The sequence below is a fragment of the Ochotona princeps genome, chromosome 20 (genome assembly GCF_030435755.1).
Source record: "Ochotona princeps isolate mOchPri1 chromosome 20, mOchPri1.hap1, whole genome shotgun sequence".
NCBI lineage: Eukaryota > Metazoa > Chordata > Mammalia > Lagomorpha > Ochotonidae > Ochotona > Ochotona princeps.
Genome location: NC_080851.1, coordinates 6,348,098 through 6,361,119, shown reverse-complemented (window position 1 = coordinate 6,361,119; position 13,022 = coordinate 6,348,098). Strand labels below are relative to the sequence as shown.

General features: G+C 40.7%; 1 protein-coding gene across 6 annotated transcripts in view; it reads right to left on the bottom strand.

Annotated features, from left to right (window-relative positions):
* Nucleotides 1–13,022, bottom strand: part of DMTF1 (cyclin D binding myb like transcription factor 1) — a 43,486-nt gene that overhangs the window by 14,445 nt on the left and 16,019 nt on the right. For 3 of the 6 annotated variants that reach the window (XM_058678291.1, XM_058678293.1, XM_058678292.1), the window contains 4 exons: nt 10,893–11,017; nt 6,107–6,201; nt 4,153–4,267; nt 3,079–3,155 (listed from right to left, as the gene is read on the bottom strand). In XM_058678291.1, the coding sequence (XP_058534274.1) occupies nt 3,079–3,155; nt 4,153–4,267; nt 6,107–6,201; nt 10,893–11,017 (412 nt within the window). The remainder of the gene's footprint in view (nt 1–3,078; nt 3,156–4,152; nt 4,268–6,106; nt 6,202–10,892; nt 11,018–13,022) is intronic. The other 3 variants (XM_058678294.1, XM_004582273.4, XM_058678295.1) reach the window with 2 other exon arrangements.

Below are 13,022 nucleotides of genomic sequence, written 5' to 3'. Positions count from 1 at the left end.
TCCTTAGCGGAGGAAAAATTTGAAAAATACTAAAGAACTAAGTAAAATCTGCAGCTATACCATGTTCCTTCAATAGGTAAATAAAATAAAGCTGTTTTCTCTCAAAATGATTTATAGATGCAATGCAGCTCAATGATTGTATCAAAATTTTTCTTTCTCTGTAAGCCTATTCTAAATACACAACGCACAAGTAAAGAGCAAAGAATAACTAAAATATTCATGCAGGACTGAATGCTTGAGACAGTGCTGCACTGCCACAGGCATCAGGAAGCAAGTTCGCACTGGAAACGCCTGATTTGGGGAAGAAAAGACACTATGAGACTGGGAAAAATTACAGCCCATAATCAATGTTGAAACAGTTGTCATTCATATGGAAAAATGTATAATTCAAAGCCTATTTCTCACTCTACAGGAAAAAAATCATAAAATGCAAAATTACATTTTTGTAAGGCAGTATGATAGTATTTTCATGCCTTTGCAGTGGAAAGACTTCTTAGGCAAGCATGAGGAACGAAAAAGACGATGAGTGTGACATTCAAGTTAAAAGCTGGCTCATGAAATGACAAGACGCTACCCTGAGAATCACAACAGGAAAACCTGGCTTGAAAGTCAATTCCCCGCCCGCCCCCCAAGATCAGTACATCTTTGGGACATTTCCTTTTTCTGCCAATCCTATATTCCCAATCACCCAAATTAGAAATTGTAAGCTGCCAACTCTTGGCTTCCTTTTTCTCTCTTCCTCAGGACCCAGTCACCAGGTTTTCCTACAAGCTGTTGCCATTCTATTTCTATTACAAGTTTAACAGTTTCTGTCATTCTCACCTTGTTCCTTTTGGGTCCAGTGAAAAGTTTCAAATCTTGTTCACATTTCCTGCCCATTAACCAGTAAGTGGAACAGTCCGTGGACATCATTTAGGCTAATCTAAACCGTCTTAATCTCCTAAATCTAACAGGCTGACCTTTTCACGGCCTTACCTAACAAGCATCTCCCGATTTAGCTGAAGAGTATCTGACCAGTAAACAACTCTAACACACCTTGGGACAAACTTTCAATGGTCACCGTTTCTGTTTCTCTTAAAAGGTTAACCTCTGGGGAGAAATCTTTCTTCCTTAGTAAAGAATTAAAGGTTTTAAACTTTTTAGTTGAAAGTTTAGCGTGGCAAGGTTGCAACTAAAACTAAACTTCAGAATGTGAACATTACACTCAACATTTATTTATCTAACAATAGAACAGTTAAATAAATAATACTACTTCAAAGGTCCACGGGGGCCCAGTGTGGTAGCCTAGTGGCTAAAGTCCTCGCCTTGCACGTGCCAGGGTCCCATACAGGCGCCGGTTCTAATCCCGGCAGCCTTGCTTTCCATCTAGCTCCCTGCCTGTGACCTGGGAAAGCAGTCAAGGAAGGCCCAAAGTCCTGGGACCCTGCACCCATGTGGGAGACCTGGAAGAGGCTCGTGGCTCCTGGTTTTGGATTGGCTTAGCTCCAGCTGAAGATTTTCCTCTCTCTATCCTCCTCTCTGTGTATCTGACTTTCCAATAAAAATAAAAAAAAAAGTTTATGGAAAAAATCTTTTAATTTTCCATGAATTTTTAGAAGACATTCTCATATTGCATACACTTAAGCACTTAACAAGTCTGCATCTCAAAGATGCACCACTCGAATCTAACTCATGGGAAGAGGCAACATGTCTGCAAAGATTTCCATGAGGAGCGTGAAGATCTACCTTATGGATTTCACACTTAACTATCAAGTTTTCTTAAATCCTTTATTGCTCATTTCCAATTGCACAATGATCCAATTCTTTGTCTTTTTTTTTTTTTTTAAGATCTGTGTTATTTTTATTGGAAACGCATTTACAGAGAATGAGACAGAATGATCTTCCATCTGTTGATTCACTCCCCAAGTGGCTGCAATAGCCAGAGCTGAGCTGATCCAAAGGCAGGAGCCAGGAGCTTCCTCCGGGTCTCACATGCAGGTGTAGGATCCCAAGGCTTTGGGTTGTCCTCGGCTGCTTTCCCAGACCATAAGCAGGGAGCTAGATATGAAGTGGAGTAGCTGGGACAGGAATTGGTGCCCATATGGGATACCAGTACTGGTAGGAGGAGGATTAGCCAATTGAGCCACTGCTCTAGCCCCATGTTCTAGATTTCACAGCCCAGTCTTCTAGTGGTCATTTCTCTTGGTTCAAATTAAAGGAGATACTTTAATGTATCTGGTCTTAATCTCTGGCATTTTTATTGAAGCTTTAATACCGCAGCCTACTCTAGTCTAAGACTTCCTTCCTGTCGCAATTCTGAGAATAAACTCTCCCTTTCTCCGAACCTTATAGTATCACTGCTCACATGACATGAACCCTGTATTATTCTTCACATATTTTCAGCCTTCCCAAATGGACTACACTTTTTAAAAGCAAACACTATTGTGTGAAATTAAAACATTATGCAAGACATTTATGAAGAGGACTAAGCTTATAGGAAGTAAGCCTGATTACGAAAATAATTTAAAAATATTTTACATGTACTTCAATTTACATGAAAGTCAGAGAGCACAGGCATATCGTCCATTCACTAGCTCACTCCCAAAATGCCTGCAACAGTCAGAGCTGAGCAGGCCAGGCCGAAGGCAGGAGGGTGAGACGCCGTGGGGCTACAGAAGAGGACGCTGCCTCCCAGGAAGCACGCGACAGGAGGTGGAATGGGGAGTGACACAGGTCTTGAACCAGGCACTCCAGGTAAGAGATCAGCTTCATCCACTTACCTCAGATTTGTTTAGAAAGGGAAAGATAAACTCAAAGATGCATACTTTAGAATGCACACAGCATAAATTCAACTCCTGTACAGGTTTCTTGAAAACATTAGGCTTTAAGATACTGAGATTTTTTCAAGTGAAAATTTAAAATTTGTTTGAAAATACTATACTGTAATTATACACCTTAGAATTACTAAGCTAGGATATATCAGCTAACCATCTTTAAAAAAAGCTAGTGAAAAGCTCCTGGTAAGTGCCTATAGCATACTGCATGGCTATCTTTACAATTAACAGTAAACAAATTAGTGAAAAAAAAATGACAAGGTACCTTCAGATAGCGTTCAATATTGTTCATCAAAATATCAATTTCTTCCTTGGACCACATCCCCTGCTTCCATTTATGCCCTTAAAAGAAATATTATTTTTAAAAAGTTACTTCCTTGAGAAGAATAAAGCATGGCTAACTTCACATTCATCCTAAAAATGTGAAACATTCACAAGTAAAGATGCTTTTGTAATTTTTTCTAAAACTCTTAGGTGGCTTATTTCCTATCTAGAATTGGGAAATAATTCATTCCAAGAAACCAAGTGTTCCCTAACTTCTGGCTTTTAAGTTATAATCTATTTCACTTTAAGAGACAACAATAATGAGATTTCTTAAAATACCCTTATGCTTTCAGCAGCAGCAGTACAACACTGCTAAAACGCCACTTTAAAAAGGTAAACCACGACTAAAAGCTTCTGAAACTTTTCTGCGATGAATCCTGATGGGGAATAAACATTTACAAAAGACTCCAGGGCAAGACAAAGACACACTATATACCACATGAATGATGTTTTCTTAACGAGTATTTACTGGACAGTGGCTGCAAAAAATTAATTGTTTCTGATTGTTTACTTCAGGGTGGGATATACACAATTCTTAAAGTTTTGGCAGTAGCTTCCTCAGCTGTGCCTGTGACCACATACATCAACACTATCAACATTAAGTAACGAGGGTCCACCAAGAACATTCTGGAATATGGAATTAAAAGGCAACTTTATTTTGGAGCAAAAATTTCTTTTCCTAGCATATGTTTTCTACGAACTGTCTGAATACTCCTTGTATTTTGTTTCTAAGCTGCTTAGACCGGTTCGTAGACCCCTGAAAAGGCCTGATCTCCACTCCCACAAAACAACTGTACTGTCTTAAAATGTCACTACACTTTTGTTCAAAATCTAAACTCTATTTATATTGGAAAGAGGAAAAGTTACAGTTCATCAATAAAAATAATATTAGTTTGATGTCTCACTCAAAGCCAAGTTAAGTCCTCAATCAATGGTGAAGGTCCAACTCAGAATCCTGAGGACTACAATCTTTCCATGTTTTCCACTGCACACTAAAATTCATTATTCATCTCACCTTTGTTTGTCAAAGAATCTTTATCTTCTTTAGTGGTAAACCAGGCTTGGCTAACTGCTGACACTTCTTCATTACCCAAGGGAGATATTTCACCTAGTTGCTCATTCTGTAAAATCTTGAAAAAGCAGCAACATGATTTAACAGCCAACATTCTGATTAATCTCTTTCTGCAATATTGAGCATTATAAAACTCAAGCAATAAGGAATTAATTTCTGTTGCATATTGTAAAAATATATCCAATTTGCACATTGACAAATGTTCTTATTTTTTATGGCAATATAAACACAAATTATTTACATCAATATGACTTTCATTTAAAAAACTAACTGGGTAGGCTTCTGTTTTATGTACCAGGCTAGTACTCAGTTAAGTATTTTGATTAATATAGGAATTCAAAGTAATTTGTATATTTATATGCAGTAGATTGAGCTTATACAGAGAGCCATAATCAGTTGCAGATAGGGAAACAGTAATGGTAGAATTGAGGGTTATGATGCTTCATGAAGGAAAAATCCTGGGCTAGTATTGGGGTATGTTAAACTATCACTTGCAATGCTGGAACTCCATATCCCATATTGGGGTGCTAGTTTGCATCCTAGCTGCTTTGCTTCCCATCTATCTCCACTGCTAATGTGCCTGGGAAAACAGTGGAAGCCAAACCCAGAACCTGGGCTCCTGCCATTCACATGGGATACCAGGACAGAGTTCCTGGACGCTGGCCTCAGCCAGAGCTGGAACACTGGCCATCTGGGGACTAAGTGCATGAAAGCTCTCTGTCACTTTGCCTTTCAAAAATACACAATGAATTTTAGAAAATATTGTTCTCAAAAATAAGCTTTTAAATATTTTACTAAGTGGATAGATGAAACAGAAGAAAAAGCTATTGAAAAAGAAGAGTCCACATATAAGTAAAATATATTCACACTGCAGGCTAAGAAAGCAAAGAATTCTGATTACTTTCAGCACAATTTAGCTAGGTTTTACATGAGATAAAGTAGTTCATATAGCAAACGGAGGTTGACTACCAGCCACCCTCTCAGCAAATGATAAAGTGTGTCTAGTCCTGTTAGTGCCAGAATGAACAGCAACAACCAGAACTAAGTGCTCTCCACAGCTCAAGTGAGATCTCTACACCTAGTCAGCGAATACACAAGCACCAACTCCTGTTTCAACAGATGCAAACTGCTGCATCTTTTGCAATGGTTAAGATGCTGCTGGCTCACCCATCCCCGAACTGGGGTTCCTGATCCAAGTTCTGGCTATTCTATTTCAAATCCAGCTTCCCGTTACTACACATCTTAGGAATCAGAAGTTGGTAACTCAAATATCTGGTTCCCTGCTATCCAAGTACAGATCCAGACTGAGTTCTCAGCTTCACCAGGGCACAACTCTGGCTGTGGTGGGTACTGGGGGATTAACCAGCACATAGGAAGATCTCCTCTGTCTCTGTATGACTTTGTTTTTGTTTTTGCTTTTTGGGCAGATTTACAGAGAGAAGCAGAGACAAAGATCTTCCATCCACTGGTTCATTCTCGAAATATTTGCAATGGCCAGAGCTGAGCAGATATGGAGCCAGGAGTTTCTTCCAGGTCTACCATGCGGATGCAGGGACCCAAGGCTTTAGGCCATCCTCTGCTGCTTTCCCAGGCCACAAGCAGGGAGCTGGAAGAAAGTGGAGCAGCTGGGACATGAACCAGGGCCCATAGGATGATGGCACTTACAGGCAGGGAATTAGCCAACTGAACCTTCATGTTGGGCCCTCCATGCCTTTTGAGTAAGTAAAAACAAACAAAAAATGTTTTAAATAATTGTCTGCTTAGAATGAAGATGCTCAGGGAAACTAAAAACCTGGCAAGTCTTCCAGCTGCTACTTAGTAAACACATCCTGACATTTACCACTGAAGCAGCATGGGAAGCAGCACACTCCTCAGACCATCCGACCGTGTACCGTACCTGAATCTGCGTCACAGTCCCCTCACTGATTTCCTCATCTGCCACCTCTGTAGTTGCAGTCATCGTCACCTCAAAGCTCTGATCATTTTCTGAAACTTCAAGAGCAGAACAGTTCATCGTCAGAATAATCACAGTAAGTTCAAATTATTTAAGAAGTATCTATGGGGGCCAAATGGTAGTATGACACGCTACTCCTCTGTCCCATAACACCAGCATCCCATATGGGCGCCATTTCATGTCCCAGGCATTCTGCTTCCAACCCAGCTCCCTGCTTATGGCCTAGGAAAGCAGCCGAGTACGACTCAAGCCCTTGGACCCCTTCACTCACGTGGCAGACCTAGAAGAATCTCCTGGTTTTGGATCAGCTCAGCTCCAGCTGTTGCAGCCATTTGGGAAGTGAATCAGTGGACAGAAGATCTTTCTCTCTTCTCCGTTTAAAAAAACAAAAGAGAAAAGGAAGGGGAAGGCGGAACAGCAAAGCAAGAATGGAAATGCGATAGGGTATGAGATGTTTGACATTTTAAATAGGTGACTAAGAAAACAAGATTTAGAACAAGGGAGGAAGGAATCTGGTCATGCAAGTCAAATGTTCTGAAAGGGTTCCTAGGAATGCAGGGAGGCCAGCATGGCCGGAGCGCATGGAACAACAAGGTACTGCTGGGCTTGAGGGGCAGTGAGATCAAAGACTAATGTGGTCATCTAGAGGAGAGATCAGTCGCTTGCATTAGCATGAAGGTTAGTCAGGCTAGTAAGTAAAGTAAATTAGGGATTGATGGCAAAGATGATTTGCAAATAAACCAAATACAATGAAAAAATAGCTAAAAGTCAAGGATGACAGAAAAAAATTTTTTTCTCTTACACTGCTGGAAGAATTTATCTACATTAATGAAATGAGAAAGTCTGAGGAAGAATCAAGTTTAAGGATTTAGAAAGTTTCAGGAGCTTAAACTTATTACTTTGAGATATCTACTAAGCATCTAGAGTGTACAAGTACTGACTAGAAAAAAATCAGGAAGCATTAAAACCATGAAATAAAAACTTAAGAATGAGAGCAGAAAAAAGCAGCAGTCTTAGATTGAGTCACTGTGTTCTTCAGAAAAAGGCGACTAAGCTTTCAGGAGGGGCAAGGAATGAGCACTGGGAAAAGGTGCCAATGCACAAAGCACCACAAAACTAGAACTGGGACAGTACTAATAACAGCTAGAGTTGGCAACCGGGAAAGAGGTGAGCAAGTAAAACCCGGCAGAGCACACTTAAAGACAGAGGCAGGGAAAGGCATTTTTGTCTTAACTGCATGGGAAAAAAGTGAACAGGAACCAAAAGCGGGCAAATGGGACATTTCATTTTAAAGAGAACATAAGGATATATTTGTCATACTGACAGAACGATCCAGTGGAGGACACAAATGAATAGATCAGAGGGAAAAATAAAGAATTCACTGTACCACCACCACTGAGAGGAAGAGGGGCAGGAGTGCAGTGAACAGAAGAGCCAGGTGAGTGGGAGGAAAGGCATGCTCAGGCACTGATGCACACCGGTATGGAAGTGTGGCAGTGGCAAATCACAGAAACCACTCTGTTCAACATTCTCAGGAAATACAAAGCGTGGTTATCAGCTCAAAGTCGGCAAGGTGGAAGTAGTGGCAGGACCTAAGAAATGGTCCCTTTGGAGGGGCACGTTATGCAACGGTGAGCAACACTCCTGGTTAAGATAATGCTTGGGAATGAGACCAGTTCTGCTCATCCTATTTTGCTCCCATCCTATTCAATGAACTGCACTAGCAATGAGATCAACTGGCAATAATAGATTTAGACAAGGTATGGCTTCACCCAAAATTAATAGAAAAAAAAAAGGATTTGAATTAGAGTGCTTATAATGATTACTCATGAAATTGAAACTGTGATGATAAAGGAAGGACATAAATGGATAAAGAATAACACAAATGAGATAAGATGAATAGATTCCAGTAAAGCAAGTTTGGGGAAGTTAAACAGTACTACATGCACAGATGGAAAGACAGGAAGGAGTGGCAGTAAAACATAGCAATTATGCAATACATCACAAACTGCCTCTAATACTAGGTAAAGGCAAAAATGGTAAAGTGAATAAAGGATCATGAGGCTAAAATATTGAAAAAATCACCCAATAGGGATACAAAGTGCCAGCCCGAGGGCTGTAGAAGACCTTCCAAATCTTTCAGTCTGGTCCCGCCAAGGCAACCGCAGTGGGACTTGAAATGTTAATTTTTAAGTTGATAAAAATTTTGTGTAGCCTGCAAATGACATTGTAAATAACTAACGCAAGTTGGCAGATCAAAAGTTCCCCAGCCCTGACTGAGTACCAGTACCATCCTTACCATATGGTTGCAATTGTCCAGGTCCTAGGGCAGCTAACTGTATTACAAGAGACTTCACGCAGGATGTTGCAAGAATTTTTAAGGCCCAGACAGATAAAATCTATCAGTGCTATAAAGTACTTAGAAAAACCTGAATACTAAAATTTATTTGAATATATATCTTTTAAAACTATTTGTCTCTGTGAAGTTCAGCTCCAGAGAGTACAGAATGTATTACCTTATACTTATGATTGTTTTTTAAAAACTTGTTCTAAGCTCATTTTAACAACATACTATTTGTAGGGAACATGAAAATACCTCCAAGTCCACTTTTAATGAATTCAGTCTCATTGCTAAATATCAGCTTCCTGAATGTATTCTATGTGTGATGAGCTATGACCCAACATCAAGTAGCCCACGTCCTTTCAGGTTGATATGTACGTAGTATCCTAGGTCAATCAGAGCACGAAGGAGTCACTTTACCACTATGAGGTGGAACAAAATGTCAACTGATCAAAGGAAGTCCACTTTAACCAAATTAATTAAGTCATAATTTCTATAAAAATGATTGTTTAAAAGTTCTAGTTTAGGAGTTGGTGTTATAGGGCAGTTGGTTGAACTACAGCACCCCATACTGCAGTACTGGTTCAAGCATGCCTATTCCGCTTCTGATCTAGTTTCCTGCTAATGTGCCCGGTAACGCAGCAGGAGATGGTTAGCTTGGTTATATCTGATTCCCTGGCACCTATATGGGAGACTAGGAAAGAGTTCCTGGCTCTTAAATCCTGCCCTCAACTAAAGCTGTTAGTGAGTGAACCTGTGGAAGCAAAACCTATCTCTTTTTCTCCATCTATTACTTGGCCTTTCAAATAAATAAAAAATAATTTTTAGGAAAAATTAGAAAATCTCTATAGGAGTACCCCAGTTCAGATAGGCCAGATTTTAAGGTAAAATCATACCATAATGGGAGCCAAACTCACAAAGAATTCTCAAAACTTACGAATCCTCATTAGGAAAAAAAAAATAGAAACATGTCATACTTAAATGTTGACACTCTTTTTCAATAAATGTGACATTAAACTGAAATAAAATGCTTTCTCTTAGCAAGCAATTAGCTGCAAATACATAGTGCAAGTCTACTTGTGAAGACATGACTTCCCATGTTAGAAGCACAGGTTTCATTTTTTTCACTGGATGAAGATGTGACTCTGCTGGATGTTTAATGCAGCAGATACGACTAAATTCTCCTCCGGGCTCATTGTGCCACTGACAGCTCTATATCCCATCTCCATCTTTCACGTACTACGGCATCCGTTCCAGTTTCACACCCTCAACAAGATTCCACGTTTTGTTAAGCGAATCAAAAACTGCTTTGACCTTGAACCGGTGTGCTATAACACGCTTTCCAGCAGTTTTCAAACTGAAACAATACACTTCCTCTGGAATCCAGTCTACTATAAATTATTTTGGCATGTAAAACATGAAAATAAGAATGCTTTTTAGAATGATTATGTTTCTTACTCCCATGCAGTAATATACAATCATAAATAAGTTATTCTCTGTTCCTCAGCTTCCTTATTTAAAAAGCAGCATCTATTGTAGAACATGCTTTGCCAATGAGAATGAATATGGTTTGGAGGGGGGAGGTATATATACACACATACATACATATATATATATGTATTTTTAAAGATTTACTTATTTTTATTGGAAAGTATAGAGAGAGAGGAGGAGGAGAGAAAGAGAGGAAGGTCTTCTGTCTGCTGATTCACTCCCCAAGCGGCTGCAACGGCCTAGAGTTGAGCCAATCCGAAGCCAGGAGCCAGGAGCCTCTTTCGAGTCTCGTACTCGGTGCAGGCTCTCAAGGCTTTGGGCCGTCCTTGACTGTTTTCCCAGGCCACAGGCAGGGAGCTGGATGGGAAGTAGGAATGCCAGGATTAGAACCGGCTCCTATATGGGATCCTGGTACATTCAAGGTGAGGACCTCAGCCACTAGGCTACTGTGCCAGGCCCCAGAGGTATATATAACACACACACACACACACATATACACAGTTAAAAATCAAAGTAGGGATCTTCCTGGAGAATAAAATGGGGGAAAAAAAACACACATTCATTTTAAAGATAGGGGAGCGACAGAGATTCACTCCCCAAATGGCCACAACAGCTGGTGCTGACCCAGGAGCACATTGTCTATGTGGGTGACAGGGGCCCAAAACTTGGAATATCTTTCACTGCTTTTCCAGGTAGTTGAGCAGGAAGCTGCTCATTATGTCGCAACATCAGTCCAAGGGAAAAAATTCTAAAAAGGCTTTTGTGGAGCTTATAACAACAGACTGAGATTAAGAAGTTAAATAATAAATAATTAAAAAAAAAAAGGCAGCTGAATCTCTTGCAAGTTAAACTTTTACTTCAAACAGAACTCTGCATTGTTAATACACGGCCACTTACGTGGAAGTGCGACAACTGATATGCAAGATGCAGAATCACCAACACTCTGACCATCCTCAGAAGACAAGCACACTCTCTTATGTGGCGGCTCAGCACTATCTTCTGAGTCTATTTCATCAGCATCTAATAAAAGGGGGGGGGGAACCACAAACAACTTCAAACCCTTAAGGAACAAACCAAAGCTCTAACTCCTTACGCATCTGTGGCAATTCCCTCATCCATTTTTAATTTAAGTAAACCCATTTGTCCAAACATGATTCAAAAAGTCGTTGCCTTCTCCACAGTTCTGCTTCCATGGTTGATTATCAACCATGGACAAAAGTGCCACTTTTGAAACCATCACACTTGATCTGCCAAATACTGCACACATGAAGCTCAAGTCTGGGATTTCACCCATTTAAAAATATTCAGTGAGTGTCTCGTGCAAGTTAAGGGCTAAGAACACTGGAGGAGATGACTAACAATTCAAAACAGGGCACCACCAGTTATGAAGGTAGACTGAGGAGGCTGCTTGAGAATAAAGGAGGCAGATGTACTGTATGCCAGTGGTGAGGGAAGGTCTGAAGGAAGTCGGGGAGAAATGGTTCCCCTTCCTGACAGCAGCAGCATGAGGGTGATGCTGAGATGAACACAGCTGTGGCTGAGCTGTGAACTGTGGGAACATAGCTGGAAGTGAAGCCAGGACCCAGTAAGAGACCCATGGGCCACATTTAAGAACAGGTAGTTATTTAAAAAATAATGAGAAGCTTTAAAAAAGAAAAGCCATCTCATGCTACTGACCATCATAATCACATCAGTTATTTTTAAGTTGTTTCCAAGAGGTAGATTACTTAAAAAGAGTAAGCTCTGTGGTGAGAAATGAGAACCTGAACCAAAGCAGAGCGACTCAGTGAGGAAGGAATGGATTCACGAAACCCTTAGGATATGTCAATTTTGATAAGGTGCCCAGGAGTAGCACCCAGGATTCAGAATAAAGAGAAGTTCAAATCATCCTTGAAGGTGGTTACTAGTTCAAAACACACATCCAAATGAAATAATATATCAAATGAAGAGATGGAATCTATGTCATATAAAGATGACCTTAAAGAGAAGTAACAAGCTTTATTGAAATAGTGTAAAACTTTCTAACAAGTTTCAAAAAAATAAATATCTATTTTCAGTGGCAGGAGTATATACCTATGTTTCTAATGTGTAAAAGAAGTGTACTATAATTATTTCATCATATCATCTTTTGAGGCTCAAGATATTATAAAATAACAATGAGATTTGAAAAAGGCTAACATTTATGGTAAAGGTAAACATGTAAAACTTTAAAAAATATAAATGAAGATAAATTCATGATCCAAAGACATCATCTCCTCTTCTACTGTGCCACTCCAAACTGTCTATCTCCTTAGTAGGGTGAAAGGTGACAGGAAATTTAGAAATTTAAAAAAAGCAAAGCCGGTTCGACCTTGGCGGGTCGGGTGACAGCAGCCCTCCACAGTGGTGGCGACCCGCTTGTGGAGAGGACCCGAGCCAGGTCAGACCCAATGCCCAGGACTTGGCCCATGGGCACCGTCACGACACGGTGACCAAGTCCTAGGCTTTGGGCGGCTGGGCGCCAGGCTTTGCCTGTTGGCCGCTCAGCTGCGAGCTCTAGAGTCTAGGTTATGTAACTGCTGCCTACGGACATCCAGGGATAAAGCTAGTGTGAGTATAGGTGAGGGATGAATTCTGTGCGATTCTTAGCGACAGGGTCACGGAACTTTCTGGCAAGCGTGGGGACTGAGACCTGACGGTTTGGAGGGGAGAGTCCATAAGCTCTATTTGGGTCAGATCGATTCACCAACCTACATGGGAATCCTGAGATGGGTTGTTAGTGTAGAGCATCACTGACTGCCACACACCAGTCCACACGAAAGCTATGGATGAGGGTCTGTCTGGCAGGGATAGGTACTAGTACCTGACTGAATGGCGGAGCAGGGGAAGGGTTAAACTTGGCAGGGTCAAGACACTAACCAACATGCCAGATCTGGGGGCAGAGTCTCTGGGGGAAGTGTGGGCCCAACCCTGTGGAAATACAAGTCCTGCTGGTTAGCTCGTGAGCTGGGGTGGTGATGGACTGAGCTAGGTGTGACCATGGAACCT